Source organism: Tenrec ecaudatus, chromosome 5 (genome assembly GCF_050624435.1).
Source record: "Tenrec ecaudatus isolate mTenEca1 chromosome 5, mTenEca1.hap1, whole genome shotgun sequence".
Lineage (NCBI taxonomy): Eukaryota > Metazoa > Chordata > Mammalia > Afrosoricida > Tenrecidae > Tenrec > Tenrec ecaudatus.
This window is the reverse complement of record NC_134534.1, coordinates 181,756,093-181,772,624: the sequence shown is the minus strand read 5'-3', so window position 1 is coordinate 181,772,624 and position 16,532 is coordinate 181,756,093. Positions and strand designations below refer to the sequence as shown.

Genomic DNA, 16,532 nt, shown 5'->3' with positions numbered 1-16,532 from the left:
TTGAAAAATCTCTAGCTGCATAAAAGACTTTAACACAGCAAGCCTGAACCCTTACTTTTCCATTTTATGCTTTCTACCCCCTAAAAAATCTTAGTTTGGCATGTCTATATTTCTTAGAAATTCACAGATGTTAATAATGGGACTCTGAAATTTTGTTTCTAATACTTTAAAATGCTTATTAGAATTTTGACCTTTGCCAAAAGCAAAGCCTATGATCGGAGGTTCTCAGATCATACTTTAGAACCATCTTTTTAAGTCTTAAAATCTGTGGGGCACAAGTTCTGCCCACTAACTGAGAGGTTGGTGGTCCACCTGGTGACCCTGAAGGTCCTGGCGACCGCGTCCAGAGGTTCTAGCCACTGGGCACTCTGGAGCACAGCTGGACTCTGTCTCATGTGGGGTCCCATCAGTTGAAATCTCCGTGATGGTGATGATTCCGAGATAAGTCTATGCCTGGCATTCCTCATTTCATATTCCCCGCATTGCTGAAAACACCTTCCCTTTCAGACTCGTCTCACCTTTACTTTTCACTGTTTCCTTCTCTGCTTTGATTCTCATGCTCCCTTCCCGCATTATTGAAATCTGACCCTGGGCCACTCTATCAAAGATGTTAATGTCTAAGCCAATGGGGCCTTTCATAATCTGGCTTCTGCCTGTCTCCAGATTTAGCTCTTTTCTCTCGGTGTTCATTTCTTTTATTTAAAAAAAAATTCATTTTATTGGGGGCTCGTACAACTCTTACCACAGTCCATCCATCCATCCATCCATGGTGTCAAGCACATTTGTACATGTGTTGCCATCATCATTCTCAAAGCATGTTCTTTCTACTTGAGCCCTTGGTATCAGCCCCTCATTTGTTCCCCTCCCTCTCCTACCCTCCTGTCAGGGGAAGCCAGCCCCTAACACATCATTACGGGTCCGGTAGGCGCAATTGTACAGCGACAATAAGTAAAGATCATAGTAAAGTTACAGAGAGCATGAGAGATAGAAGTGAAGTATTGAAGTAAATGGGAGTCAGTCACAATTCATGGTAGCATGCTCACCTCAGCTCCACTCGATGGTCCACGTGGAGGGAGAGAGAGAGTTTAATGGTAGCCCCGGCCCCTTTTATATTCTCTGGGGACGTGCAAGCCCCCTAATTACAGGTGAGGACATACGTCACAGGAAGGGGCTGTACTATAAGTAATACAGTAATCAGAAGGGGTGGTCTAGGGACATACACGCAATAGGAAGGGGAGGGATTGGGGTTATACATGTGACAAGATGGGCAGACCCCAGATTCAAGATGGCGACCTAACCTTGATCATCCATGGAAGGGTTTGACCTCAGGGGTCTCCTACAAGGAAACAGACAACTATTATCCTTATCTGAAGGGAGTGGGCCCTATTTGTTGTGGGATAAACAGTGGTGACTACTTGCTCTAGATGGCTGATAGCTCTCAGGGAGAATAACCCCTGACCTACTTCTGATGACCAAGTATAGTCATTCCCAAGCAGCTGTCTGGCATATATTTGGGGGAGACAGCTTGGGAGAAATACTTCTGTATCCCACACCGTCCCTCCGTTAGGATCCCTTGATAATTTATAAATTATTATTTTTCATGTCTTGCACTATCCGATGGCTCCCTTCACCCACTTTTCTGTTTTCCATACCCCAGGGAGGGTGTTATATGTAGATCATTGTGATCGGTTCCCTCTTTCTCCCCCACCTTCCCCGTGCTCATCTCCCAGACGTCACTGGGCTGCTGCTGGTAGTCTCCTCACCCAGCTCTAATCTAAGGGTTTGACCTTAATTTAAATTTTCATGTAAAATGTGATTTTCTAACTATGTTTTTAAAGGTTAAACTTTTACCTATTTGTCCTAAGAATATATTTTAACTGAATACATTTATTTTTCAGCAGAAGTAGACTTAAAAATGAGTCCCAAGGGAAAGGACAAATGCAATGAACATAAAAATAACGAGTCACAGGTACGTGAACTTTTAAGTTTTGATTTTATGTTCTTTTCTCTGCTTTACATCATTCCATTGTCCAAATATCTTTTGAACTAGTCTTTGGCAGACTGTAGGTCATACAATTTAATAAAGCATTTTGACTAGATATAAAACTTAAATTTTTCTTAGAATCTATAGTAAATTATAGCAGTATTTTAAGGTTTATCCTTAGAAATGGTACAAAGGTTTTCTTCTGAATATTGTTTATTTCTTTCATTTTTTTATAACTTCATATGTTAATGACGGTAGCTTCAAACATTGAAGCACATGATTAGGAAGCTGATAAGTACTGAGTTGGATTTGTGTAGAATGAATATATTCACTCTCGGCGGTTCAGAATTTGCAGTTTTGTATTGCCCACCACGAATGCCAAGGGCAGGAGCTGTGGCGACATAGCGCGTTATGTGTTGGGCTGTTAACTGCAAGGTCAGGAGTTCAAAACCACCAAGCCATGCCGTGGGAGAAAGTTGAGGCTTTCTGCTCCTGAAAAGATGTACAGTCTTGAGAACCCACAGAGGTAGTTTTATTCTGTGGGTCGGAATCGACTCAACGGCACTGAGTAGAATGCCAAGTCAAAGATTTATTCGGCCTGTGGTCTCTCTGTGACTGGCTGAGAACTGTACCTTCAGGAAGAGAATGAATGGGGGCATGAAAACAAGTCTGCCAGACTGAGCCAGCTGGTGTTACGGGTACAAACAATGGCTTTCCACCTTACTCACTTCAGTGCATACAATAGGAAATCAGTAGATACCATTGTTTAAATTTTGTATACACTCTCAGCAGTGGACATTGGGGTATATTTGAAGTAGACTCATGCAGATAATCCATGTAGGTTCATAGCATGGTCATAGTATATCATTTGAATCAAAATATAAGGAATTTGCTTTTCTTTCTAATTTATATGAATTGACTGTGACTCTTAACGGTTTTAAGTTTTCCTACTCTCCTGCTGCTAATCTGCAAAAAAACATCAACAGCAAACCCTTCTGTGCAATGTAGGGGCTCACAATTTAAGGCATGATGAGGCCACAATTTTTTAAACCTAAAAAGCATTTGCAATATTAACAGCCACGTCCAAACAAGTATTTTGTTAGATTGGCTGTGTAATGAATTGCATTTAGTTCAAACAGTGACAAAATTAAGTTTACTGGTTCATCTTTTTCTCAAACTTTAGTTTTCACTTCTCAATTACAAGTCAGTAAGACAGATTTAAAAGTTTAAGAGTTAAATTTTAATTATTTTCTAATTTTCCAATGTCCGTACTTGTGGAAGGGCAGAGTTGTTGTAAAAACATGCAGCCCAACAGGAATGACATCTGAAAAGAAAACCAATCAACTAATTCTTCCTCTGTCACTTTTGGAGTTTACATTTCTAATCATCCATTGTGTTTTCAACAATTGAAATGATTTCTCAATCCCTCGGTAGCTTGCTCTGCCTTCCATCTTTGACTTCTTCTCCCTCTCTTGGAATACCACCTCTCTCTTCCCCTTTATCCAAAGTAGCACCTTTCTCCCCTCCATCCTCTCGTTTCCCCTTCCCTCCTTTGTGCTCCTCCCCACCTCCAGCCACCAAAATATGCTTCTGTTATAAAAATCTTCATTTTAACTTTTCTTTTAGTAACAGTGGTCTCATACAGTATCTGCTATTTTGTCGTTAATTTAATTTTAATTAATTTTACTCAGCACAATGTTTTCCTGGTCCACCCATGCCATGAAGTACTTTGCAATTTCATTGTTATTCTCTGGTAGTTCATAGCCTTCCATTGTGTGTATGTAGCAAAGTTTATTTACCCATTCTTCCACGGAGGGCATTTAGGTTGTGTCCAGCTTCTCGCTCTTGTGTACAGTGCTGGGATGAACACAGGACCCAAATGGGAAAGGGAAGGAAGGGAGACTTGTCAAAGGCATTGCAGGCAGAGGTGGGCGTGGGCGGGTAGTGCAGCAGCCGCAGTGCCATGCCCCTGGGCGCAGCCTGCAGTGCTGCTGCCCCTCAGCCGGGCGGACTTCTGACTGTCAAGCGGAGAGGTTCCGGGCAGGAGAGGACACACTTGTGTCGTCTTCTTTTCTTAATTCCTGTGTGCCTGCCGGGCACGTGGGTTGAAAATGTTAGTGAATAGTAGATATGAGGAAGAGTGCAAAATCAGAAAGATCTCTCTGAAGCTTTCAGAAATCCTGCCTTTTTAATTTAAGCCGAAGTGAAGAGGATGTTTACGATATTCCAGTGACCTGTCGTGATACAATTAAGGACACAAAAATATGTTATTGATTAAAATCATCACACGTAATCTCAGAGTCAAAGGGAAAGATTAACAAAAACCAAAGCTCTTTTAATTGAGTGAAATAATGACAGTTACATTCTTTCGTTGAAGGCTCGAGAAGAAAGGGATAGACTCCGAAGCAGTGCACTGACAGGACCCGAAGACCCACCTCATTTAGCTGCTGACTTTGATGGTGAGGGCTTAATTAAAAAAGGAAAGAGTGAAGAAACTGGTAATAAACGATTTCCTATTCAGGAGAATGAAGATTCTGATGGGTAAGTCTACAGACATATTTAACAGCCGGGGGTTGGTACTTTCCTATAAAACAAATTATATTTGGGGGGCCGGGTTTATGATAAATGTTACAAGGTGACTGGAGATGTTAACTCTTGCTTCATAATCAGACAAGGGCAAAGTAACATAATGCTGAAGCACTTTTTGAAATCATATTTTATTAAAACAATACTAATTTTCCTTTTTATTATGAAACGGTAATAACCTCGCAATGGCAAATCCGACAGAATGGGCCTTCTCTTATACTCTGACATGTCACATGGGAAGCTCATTTTTGGCAGGTAATTTAGTAGTAGATAAGGATTTTAAATGCGGCATCTCTTTAAGCCAGCAGTTTTGCTTCTGGGTCTAGATCATTGAGAAAACTGTGTACTTGTATAGACACACGTGTATGTTAGGGATACTGAGTATACAATATCTAAGGAGCCCTGGTGACACAGTGGTTTAATCGCTTGACAGCCAACCCCAAAGGTCGGCAGTTCAATTTTACTAGCCGCTCTCTGGGAGAAAAGACCTAGCAGTCAGTCTACGTCTGTAAGATTGCAGCCACGGAAACCTCCAGGGCACTAGGTCTCCTCGGTCCTTGAGGTTCACTCTGAATTGTGATCAGCTTGATAGCAGCAGGTTTATTTTGGGGTATATAACATAGGAGAGGAGGCTTCTAAGAGGTTGTGAAAAGTGGTATTAAAAGATAGGGGACATTTTAAAAAACTTTTAATGTTAATAAGGTAGGGCCTTACATTTCTTTTTCTTTCTTTTTACATTTCAAATAATACTGTTTCCAACAACTTAACTACTTATCTCCACTTCCAGTAGCTTGTCCTGACCCCTCTCCCTGCTCCAGTCTCTCTTCTTCCTCTTATCGAATACTGCCTTCCCTTCACCCAAGTAACCTGTCTACCCTCTCTGCCTATTGCTTCCTGTTTAAGATAAGGGAAATTTTCTACATGTTCTTTGAAGTTCTCTTGTAAAATATGATAGATACTTAAGAAATTTTTGTCTATATTTAAGATACAGGTTAAGGATATTTATTTAAATGTGTTACTCATAGGTACAGGGTATTTATAGTGTCATATCAAAAAGGTGGAGGCACTCTTAAAACTATCCATCAATCATGAGATCATTAAGCTCTCAGATGCTTAAAGGAATGTACTCTGCAGATATTGTGGAAGATGTACATTTTAGTGTACAAATTGTTTTGCAGTTAAAATATATCTGAATCGTTTGACTTTATGACATCTGAAACAAGCTTCTGTTAGCATACTTCCAATAGCTATCCAGTTGTAAAGTGAAGCTACATGCTATATTGTTACTCTTCTTGGTTATGAGAAAAATTGCTAGTTATTAGATCTTGCTTTTGCTCCTATGTATCGATGCTTCTATGTATTTATTACCTCCTCAAAGTAATCTGAATATTCATAAGAGATTCTGAATAGCTTAAACATTTCTGTATAAGGACGTGTACACTTTTATGCTAAAGGGCCAGATAGCACATTCTCTAGGCTTTGAGGGACCTTCGGTTGTAGAGCAAAATCAGCCATAAATAACAAATTAACACTAGCTGTGGGGCTGTGCTCATAAAGCTGCTGACGCAAGATCCTGTTGAAAACCTCCGTCTACCTAAGCAACCAGCAGTATATGATCAGATGTGAAATTGTTCCTTCTTCAAACGCTTTATTTGCGTGGCTGCCAGGATGTCATTCAGCCACCTGGCTTCCTCCTGCCTTTCCAGTCTGCTGGGCTCCAGCTCAGTCTCTTTTTCTGGTGCATTTTCATCACGTCCCTTTTAAACATTGAGTGTCTCAAGCTCGATCCTTGAGCAGTGTTCCCACCACTTTTCCTGCCCTGTCTATGCAGCCGTGGTCCCCAGACCTGAGCATCAGCCTGCCTACTTGTCATCTCTGTTTGGACAGCTGATGGGGAGTGATGGGCACCTCGAAGAAGCTGCTCATGTTCTGCCTCAAACCGGCCTGCGTCGCATCCATCTTCTTCTTCCAAGTGCATCTCTGCCCCTTCAGTTACTCCTTCCAACACTTGGAGTGTCTTTGATGGTTTATGTATTTAGAAAGGGGCCATGCATTTATATAAGAATATGAGAGTCAATCAAAGAGTATATTTACAAAATCACAGGAAGCTTTATTAAGCAATCATATTAAAGTGTGAAGCTATTGTTTCTTGACGTGGCCCCACTCTCGGTCTGTCCACGTTGTTAAGTTTTGAAGGTGAATTGGGTTAAGGTCTACTTGACACGTAGACTTTCAACAATTCACACACGTTTTGTTTTGTAGGAAACGTATTTGTATGAACTGTGTTACTGCCACCTGTACGTCTATATGCTTTGGAAGGTGTTGTTGACATCTTCCCCAAAGAATTCTGCTTTTTTTTTATTCACGTCATTGCCAAAATGGCAGTTTGGGAATTTTCAAAGGACCCCAAATATTCTTTGAGTTTGGGGAGACAAAATTCAGATTGATGGGGCAAAATCAGGGCCGTCGGCTGAGTACCTTAGGGGCTCACAGCAAAAGACCCACCAGACAGCCCTTGCTACGCTTGGGAAATGAGCAGGCGGTACTCGGATGGGAAAAAGCATCCCTCCCGGGTGCCCCGATCTCGGCCGACCTCGCTCAGCAAGAGCGTGTCCCGTCTCCGTGCACCGCCCGAGGGGGAAGAGTACGAGACCTAAGGTCCGTCGATGGCCGGAGGCGTATCTTTGCTCCGCCCGATGATGCCACTCTCCCGCGGGCAGCGGTGGACGCCGGTGTTCGTTTGGCCGGAGGCAGGTGACCGCGCACTGCGCACGCCGCCGGCCGTCACGGCACCCCTTAACGGGCGCCGTGGGCACGTCTCGCTGTTACAAACCCGTGGGCGAGGCGGCACTGCGCGAGATCCGAAGCCCCCCAACCGCCGACGCGGCCGCTGCCGGGCCGCACTCAGGACTGCAAGACGGACTTGAGGGTCGAGGAGGTGACCGGAGGGTCAAGGAACAAGGTGAGACCTTGAGGCTGCCGCACCTGCCATGTGCACACGCGTCAACCGAAGCCCAAGGGGTTCTTTGGGGAAGGGTTAGGGAGATAGATGCCCCACCTCCAAATGTCTGCAGACCTACATGTGGACGCGCCAAGAAACTTCCCTCTTTGAGGTTTTTGTGAAGCAAACGTTCCTGTGATTCTAGAGCAATGCTCCTGGAGTTGCCCTCATCTTTAAAAGACAAAACCCAAGAGAGCTGAAATCAAAGTGATTACTTCTTTGTCTGAGAGCATCCATGTGGGCAGTGAGCTGCAGACTCTGAATTTAGCAATCAGAATTTTCCACACTTTTTCTTTTCTGTCTCCTCTCTCACTGCTCGCTTCCCTGGGGCACCCCAAGTTTCTTGACAGACATGACATGTGCCTGATGCCTGCGCTCGCTTTCTCATGTCCCAGTAGAATGGGGCCCTCGCACTTTGCCAGGCGAGCCTCTTCTTTACAGACTTTCTTGTACTCAAATCTTCAGTTCTCATAAACCCACTCTGAATTACCTTATATATCGTTGTTGCATATCCACTTGCCTTCTGGAGCAGGGAATGTGTGTTTCTTTGTGTGTAGTTGGAACTTCATAACTGTTTGTTTGTTTGAAACTTGCTTGTGTCTCACAAAAGAATTTAAGTCCGTTTCAATATTACTTTTGCTCCTTTTATTACTGCTCAGTCCAGAATTGAGACCTGATGGGTAAGGAATCTAGAGGGTTTTTAAGACTCTGGCCCACCTCTCTCTCTCTCTCTCTCTCAATTAAAAAAAATCCTTACTATTATTATTTATTCCCCTTTTCTATGTGGAATCTAACACATATGAAGAGAAACATATTATATGTAGTTGCACAGCCTGTGGGATCAAAAGCATGACGGCATCCCGATAGCATCCCCCTTGTACGTGGCTCTTTCTTCTTCTCCATCTTTTTACCTCATTTTCCTCCCCTCCTTCCCTCCGTACTTTTGGTCTCTCCCCTCCTCGCCCCACCAGCCCGGCCTCACGATAGTCTTTTCTCTGCTTTGAAATCCAGTTTTCTTCTTTTCCCCGTTCATAGTGAAGCCATGAACTATTTAATCTGCAGAGCATAATGTTGTCTAGGTCATAAGATGTTTGACAGCCTCATCATTGTTTTTGTAAGGATATTCCATTGTGTGAATGTATCAATGTCCAGCCACACATTCCTCTGCAGATACAGAGTTTGATTGTTTCCTTCTTGCTTTAGTAGACATGGGTGTGCCTATATGTGCGCGCACGTGTTTGTGTGTGTGTGTGTTGTTCATTATTTCTTTAGGGTGTATACCCAGTAGAGGGGTCACAGGAGCATAAATCATTTGTATTTGCTTAAGGACGCGACAGACTGTTTTCCATCGTAGCCATACAATTCTGCAATCGCACCAGGAGTGTAGGAGCATTCCAGTCTGTCTACATCTTCTCCGGCATTTATTTATGATTTTAAATTTTGTTACCGTGTCAATGTGAGGTGCTAGCTCATCGTTTTGATTTGCATTGCTCTTGTAGCGCATGGACGCTAGCATTTCCTCGTTTGATTGTTGGTCTTCTGGATGTCACTTTAGTAAATTGCTCATGTTTGCATTTTTTGCATGAATACTTTGTCCGAGTAATTAGAAAACATTGTGTGTCTTTTGTGGGTTTTTTTAAGTAGTAGTCTTGACTTGCCTATGTTGGAAGTAAGGAAATATGAAAGTCAAAAGTGGACCCCAACCTCATCTGCAGTTGCACCAGTGGTGGAGAAGGCTAATGCGCTATGTGGTGTTCTTCCAGAAGTGAACACTCCTGACAGCAGTTTCAGCGAAACTGATCAGGAGGAAGCAAGGTAAACAATATGAATTCTGTATTTTCCCACGAAGGAATGCTTGTCCCTGTAATGGAAATAAAACAGAAAAAATTACAAATGATTTCAAGTGCTGGTGAAAGGTTCACTGAAATGAGAACAAGTGACTACTGATAAGGAGCATGCTCAGTGCCTGGTGGACATGGAAGCCCACTGCGCATGCTCAGTGCCTGGCGGACTTGGAAGCCCCCGGCGCTTGGCACTTGCGGATATACTTGTGAGGACAGGCTGGAGAGAATTGGGTGATAACGGAACGAGACAGGATTTAAGAGAGCATATTTTCTGTTTTATTTTATTTTAAAATGGGAGCTATTTGAGTGCAGGCTGATGAGATTCAGTTGAGGACATGCTTATCAGGTTTAGTTTTGTTTGTATTTCCAGAAAGCTTGCTGATATTATTGCTTCTTTTTAATAGTTTTACTGGCAGATAACTCACACACAGTGTAATAGCTGAATCACAGTAGGAGAGTGCCTCACCACAGTCAATTCTGGAACATCGTCTTCTTTCTTGTATTCATTGCTGTTAGCTGCATTACCCTTGAAAGATTTACTAGTTCTGGTTATACATATATAGTTGTGTGTGTATATATTTTAATTTCTAACAATTAATATCTTTTGGTCCTGCCCTCTGTTTTTCTTTTCTTTTTACATATAATGGGGCTTCAAAGAGTTGGTGTAAAAATGGAATGGAAGATAATGGAATTTTTCCACAAATTTTTGTATCCTCCATGTATATAGATTGTTGGTAAGAAGTTCAGAATGGCATATCCTCGGATAATTGGATATTCAGATGATTTAAAACTAAATTATCAAATAGAATTTAGAATATGTTATCCTACGCATACAAGCATGTTGGCCATAGAATTTAATCATTCCTTGATTCTTTGATGTTTGTACCCCCCTGACAGAATCATTCTGAATGATTGTGATTTTTATAAAGGTACTCTGAAATAACAGGTTATATCAACTTAATTGTTATTTAGCCTCTGAGAGCAATCTATTATAAATTATTTGTGGATTTCAAAGTTCCAAAGTACAATGAGAAGGTCCCTCGTACCTGTCATTAACGTAATCTATGCGCAGTATTTGCCGAATGCGTGAATTGACCACTGAATGAGGGAGCGCTTGGTCATGAGTTTCTTCTGAAAATTGAAAGCGTTTATGAAAATGGTTTTTAATTTTACCTAGTTATAAAGTCTTTTTATTAAAAATATTTATTTTCAGGATTCTGAAGTTAATATTTCTAATTATAACCAGAGATGGAGTAATAATTTAGCTTCATTTTCTATCTGCTACTTAAAAATAATTATTACTCTAACAGCATTTTTATGAAAGTCATGTTTGGGAGCTAGAGCTCTTGGGCTAGGGTCCTGCTTTTTCTGTTGAGCTGTCTGGCTCAGCCTCTCTGTGCCTGATTCCTCTTTGGTAAAATACTGACTATTTTCATAGAATTATCATGAGAATCGAAATAAGACATGGGACATTGGGCTTAGAACAGTGCACAGTGAAGCCCTCTAAAAGCCGACTAAGGGCATCATTATTAGAGAGTTTCTTAATAGAAAGAGAAAAGCTCCACTTAATAACTTAAGTAATCATTTCCAAATAGGACTTAGCACCAGCAAAAGCTTGCTTTTACTGTAGGCAGCAACAAAAAAACAACCTGACATTTTTTTCCTATCAAATCTTGTAAATTATAGTATGGTTTTTCTTCTGTTTGTCAGAAAGCTAGATCTTAATCTAAGGCTTTCTGTGGTGATGATATTAATCATATTTTCCTTTTCCTTTAATATTACTCTTTCTATTTATACTTCAGTTCTCATTGTAGAAGATTGGATAGCATATTTTAAATAACCCATCAACTTTCTTATGAACAAGAGAAATAAGCTCTAAATGCAGGAATTTTATATTGAAAGCAATAGCTTGATATATTACTTAGTAAAATACTAAGTATTTTACTTGTATTATATAATATAATAATAATTACTTGTATTTTACTTATCAAATATCTGCCTAAAAATAATACTTTGTCTTATAGGCCTGCAAAGAAAACATCTGATAATAACACCAAGGTACTGTACAAAGTAAATTACTAAAAGTATTGTTCTGTAGCTGAACAAAATGCATTTATTAAGGGTAAAATGAAAAATAATGTTTAATTTGAAAAGGTGATATAGAAACAGTAGACATTGATAACATTTTTGATAAAAATCAGTTACTTCAAAAAGTACAGAAAGTTTGATTCTGCTCTTATAAAAAAGTAGATATTTGCTACCTCTCTAAATTTAGTGTGTAGTATAAATATTTTGGGAGCATTCGGTTACTTACTTATTTCATAGGTCTCAAAGAAAATGGATCCTGTGAATGACAATGATTGCTGGTCTCTGACCTCTGAAGCGGCCTCAGAGGACTGTGTGCTCCCTAACTCGGTGACGCTGCTGGAGCAACTTGCCTTGAGCTGTACCGGTAAGAGCGCTCTCCAGTTGCAAAGTCTTTTACCTCTCCCTGCAGTCTTGCACGCACACTTGTCCAGCGCTGCAGCTTAGACCAGCGATGGGTTAATACCAGGCTGCCCATCTCAGAAACGCGTCCACTTGAAATTGCCGCGAGAGCTGCCATGCGCGCTGAGCTGAGGCGCTCCGTGCATTTCCGCTGTCCTTTCCTCCCTGTTCATGGTGCTGCCAGCCGTTTTGTCTCCTTTGCTTTTCCTCTCTGCTTAGAATACTGCAGTCACCTCAGACCTCTTTTCTCTGCCTCCCTAAGTCACGGTCGATGTGGCTGCCATGACGATGAGATCTTTTTAAAGTTTCAGATACGAGCATGTCACGTTCTCCTTTAAAAACTTGGGCAGTATATGTGTGTGTGTGTATATATATATACCATATTGAATGAAGGGGGAAGTGCAGAGTGGATACCCAAGGCCCAAGTGTCGGCCACTGGAGATCCCCTCACAGAGGGGTTTAGGAGAGGAGATGAGTCAGTCAGGGTGTGAGGTAGTACCGATGAAGAGCACAGCTTTCCCCCAGATCCTGGAGGCTTCCTCCCCCCAACTACCATGATCCGAATTCTACCTTGCAGGGCTGGATAGGGCAGAGGTTGTACACTGGTACATATGAGGGCTGGAGACACAGGGAATCCAGGGTGAATGATACCTTCAGGACCAAGGGTGTGAGGGGCGATGCTGGGAGAGTGTAGGGTGAGTGGGTTGGAAAGGGGGAACTGATTACAAGGATCCACATGTGACCTCCTCCCTGGGAGAGGGACGGCAGAGAAAGGGGGGAAGGGAGACTCCGATAGAGCAAGATACGACAAAATAACGATGTATAAATTACAAAGGGCACATGAGGGAGGGGGGAGCGGGAAGGGAGGGGAAAAAAAAAAGAGGACCTGATGCAAAGGGCTTAAGTGGAGAGCAAATGCTTAGAGAATGATTGGGGCGGGAATGTATGGATATGCTTTATACAATTGATGTATGCATATGTATGGACTGTGATAAGAGTTGTATGAGCCCCTAATAAAACGTTTTAAAAAAACAAAACAAAACTTGGGCAGTAGTTGTGTACATCTACTTTCATTGTTCCATATACCTTTTGTCGGCAAGAGCTTTTTGTTTTCAGCAGCTGCAGTGAGGTAGAATGGCCATGATAAAGCACACATTTAAAAAATCATTTTATTGGGGGTTCATACCACTCTCATCACAATCCATACATCCATTATATGTCAAGCACATTTGTACATTTTTTGCCCTCATCATTCTCAAAATATTTGCTTTCTATTTTAAACCTTGGTATCAGCTCCTCATTTTCCCCCTCCCTCCCCGCTCCCCATTCCCTTATAAACCCTTGATGATTTATAAATTATTATTATTTTGTCATCTCATACACTAGCCAATGTCTCCCTTCACCCAGTTTTCTGTTGTCCATCTCCCAGGGAGGAGGTTATATGTAGATCCCTGTAATCGGTTTCCCCTTTTCCCCCCAGTTTTCCTTCCACCCTCCCAGTATCAACACTCTTACCTCTGGTCCTGAAGGGATCATCTCTCCTGGATTCCCTGTGTTTTCAGTTCCTATCTACCAGTGTACATCCTCTGGTCAAGCTGGATTTGTATATTTCATTGTTGCTACATTGCACCCTGTCTGGCTCGTCTCCTCCCCCACGACCCTTCTGTAAGGGGATGTCCAGTTACCTACAGATGGGCTTTTGGACCCCAAGCTGCACTCCCCCTCTTTGAGAATGATTTGAGTTTTTGTTCCTTGATGCCTGATGACTGATCCCTTCGACACCTTGTGGTCACACAGGCTGGTGTGCTTCTTCCATGTGGGCTTTGTTGCTTCTGAGCTAGATGGCCACTCGTTTACCTTCATGCCTTTAAGACCCCAGACGCTGTATCTTTTGATAGATGGGCATCATCAGCTTTCTCCACATTTGCTTGTGCACACGTGTGTCCTCAGCGATTGGGTCGGGAAGGAAAGCACGCGTTTTTTGACAGAACCTCATTACCTTTGTACCTCAGTAGGCAACGTGTCTTTTTGTCCCCTCTCTTGTTGAGCTCACTAGATCTGTGGGATGACAGTTTTTGTTAAGTTTGGAATATTTGGGGGTATTTTTTCTTTAAAATTTTATTTCCTATCTCCTTTCCCACCTCTTTGGGAACGTGTCTATCAGCTGCTTCAATATTGTTATTTCCCATTTACTACTATTTTCTTTTGCAATGTCCAATCAGTTTTTGTTCCCATACAGTACATTTTTTATCTGTGACACTATGATTTGCATATTTCTTCTAGCTCGACTTGAAGATTTTTTTAAAGATAGAATACAGTTATTATAACTTAATAGTCTTCTCTTGTAATTCTGACACTCACGATAGTTCTGGGTCAGGTTCAATTGGTCACTCTTCTCATTCTCTCTCGCTGTGTGTGTGTGTGTGTGTGTGTGTGTGTTCGTTCCTCCTCCTGCCTCTCTGTGTACTTAGTAAACTGTGATTGGATGCCAGCATTTACTGATTTTACCATTCAAAAGCCGCTGCCCTTGAAGTCATGTCAGACTCCGAGCAGCGCTGTAGGACAGAGTAGAACTTTTGTGGAAGCAGACACTTTCATCCTTCCAGCTTTTATCATTTGGTGGGCAGATTGCGTGCAGCATTTGGTCCAGGGCTAATTATCCCTCACCACTGAGGCAGAACTTTCTGCCTACTCGCCTCAGTGTCCTGTGTGAATGCAGAGAGTGCTTCTGGGTAGCTAGTGGAAACAGACACTTCCTTGGCCCTCGGTGAACACCAGGCACCAGTTCCTCTAATCTTCCAAAATATTTTTATTTTCCAAAAGCCTCAGATAGTTTCTTCGTACTCCTGCACTGTTGATTACCCTCTCAGTGGCCAAGGGGCCTCGCCCGAGGTTCTCACTATGTACTGCTCTCTGGTCCCCAGTGTCGTAACCTGTGATCTCTATCTACACGGGTTGCCACGGACGCTCCACTTCGTTCCTCCCACTCGGGTGGTCATCTGGACTCCACCTCACTTCCTTCCTCCTGTGTCAGCCTGGACACTCTCTAAATAAGGGCCGTGCACTGGGCACCCTTCAGGCTTACTTCATTTTCTGCCTTTCAAGGGTCGTTGTCCCTTCATTGCCTGACGTTTTGAAAAACACTGAAGAATGTATCTTTGTTTTCTTTCTGGCCGCTTCCAGGTGGGAAGGTAAGTCAATACCTGCTAGCCCATGTCAGCCGGAAGCTGGCTGCAGTAAAGCTGGGCCACATGCTCCCTCTTTGCTCAGCACTTCCTGCTCCTCTTCTGGCTCTCAGCATAGCCGTGACGTGCTCAGGAAAGCTTCCCTGGTGTTTCTGAAGCACGGGTTCTTGTATAAGGATAGAACTCTGCCTTCTAAGAGCATCTATATGAATTGATAGTTATCATTGTATTTGCTTTTCTCCTGCAGTCGACTTTGAGCTCATCAGGAGCCAGGTGTCATGTCTGTTTTAGCTGCATAATTTAGTATAACAGTTCACATATTGTGGGCACCATGTGTACATAGATGTGCAATGTGTGAATAAGTGAATGTGAAACAGCGTAGCCCTTCGTATACAAAAATTACTCACCTATATTACCTTTATCTTCATTTTCCCCGTGGACAGATTCCCTTAATCTGTTGAGAATTCAGGATGCAATTCTTTCCTATGAACGAGTAATCGAACTTAAAAAAAATCACTGTACACTACTTACCAGAAGAATGAAACAAATGGAAACTAAGTTTTGTGCACTACAAACGGAGCTAACAGAAACAAAGGAAATAAAAGTAGAGTTGGAGAATGAAAAAATGGAATGGGAACAAGAACTCAGCAATTTGAGGTATAAAATTTTGATTTCACAGAAATGTATGGATTACTTAGTATTACACAATAGATAAGTAAAACTTTTATCATTGCTAACTTGCTTTCTGGGATTTTGTAGGGGAGCGAAATCCTTAGTCCTCTGGAGTGTGAAATTCTTGGAATATAGCAAATCCTTAAGACTACTACTAATTAAGTATATATTTTCCAAACCGTAATTTTAATGGCCATATGAAAATCCACTGTATGTGAATCTCAGTAGTAGTTTAGCAAATCAATATTTTTTCACGCTTCTTCAATACTGCTACTTATTTTGTATATTTCTGGTTATTTACTTTGAATAAAATATTCAATACAAAATTAATTGATTAATATAAGAACTTTAAAAAATAGATTTAAAAATGTTTTCAGAACATTTATTATAAGATTTCCATCAATGGAGTACCAAATGACTTCTCAAACTAAAACCATTTTTTTACATGTATGAAGTTTTGCTCTTAACATACCTAGAAAGAAGAGTAAATTAAAGTTATTATTATTTTATCAAGCTTCTTTCTCACACATAAACTTTTGTCATCTAGTTTCATGGTTCACAGTGACCTCATAGGACATAGAACTGTTCTGTAGTGCTCTCCATATGTAGATGAAGTTCATTCAAAGTTCTAGGTTGAAAGCACATGTTAACCTTTATTATTTCATTAATTAATTATAGATGAATTAATATAGATCCTGTCAACAAGATAGGATGGCTTTAATTGTTATGAAAGGAGAAGGACAAAAACGTACAGGTTAATATATCTTAGACCA

The 16,532-nt window shown here is 41.5% G+C and overlaps 1 protein-coding gene across 8 annotated transcripts in view; it reads left to right on the top strand.

The window, feature by feature from the left end:
• ANKRD26 (ankyrin repeat domain containing 26) overlaps window positions 1-16,532 on the top strand; it is a 78,741-nt gene that overhangs the window by 28,717 nt on the left and 33,492 nt on the right. For 4 of the 8 annotated variants that reach the window (XM_075550379.1, XM_075550381.1, XM_075550380.1 and 1 more), the window contains 6 exons: window positions 1,899-1,969; window positions 4,362-4,525; window positions 9,213-9,386; window positions 11,440-11,473; window positions 11,741-11,867; window positions 15,531-15,744. In XM_075550379.1, the coding sequence (XP_075406494.1) occupies window positions 1,899-1,969; window positions 4,362-4,525; window positions 9,213-9,386; window positions 11,440-11,473; window positions 11,741-11,867; window positions 15,531-15,744 (784 nt within the window). The remainder of the gene's footprint in view (window positions 1-1,898; window positions 1,970-4,361; window positions 4,526-9,212; window positions 9,387-11,439; window positions 11,474-11,740; window positions 11,868-15,530; window positions 15,745-16,532) is intronic. The other 4 variants (XM_075550382.1, XM_075550377.1, XM_075550378.1 and 1 more) reach the window with 3 other exon arrangements.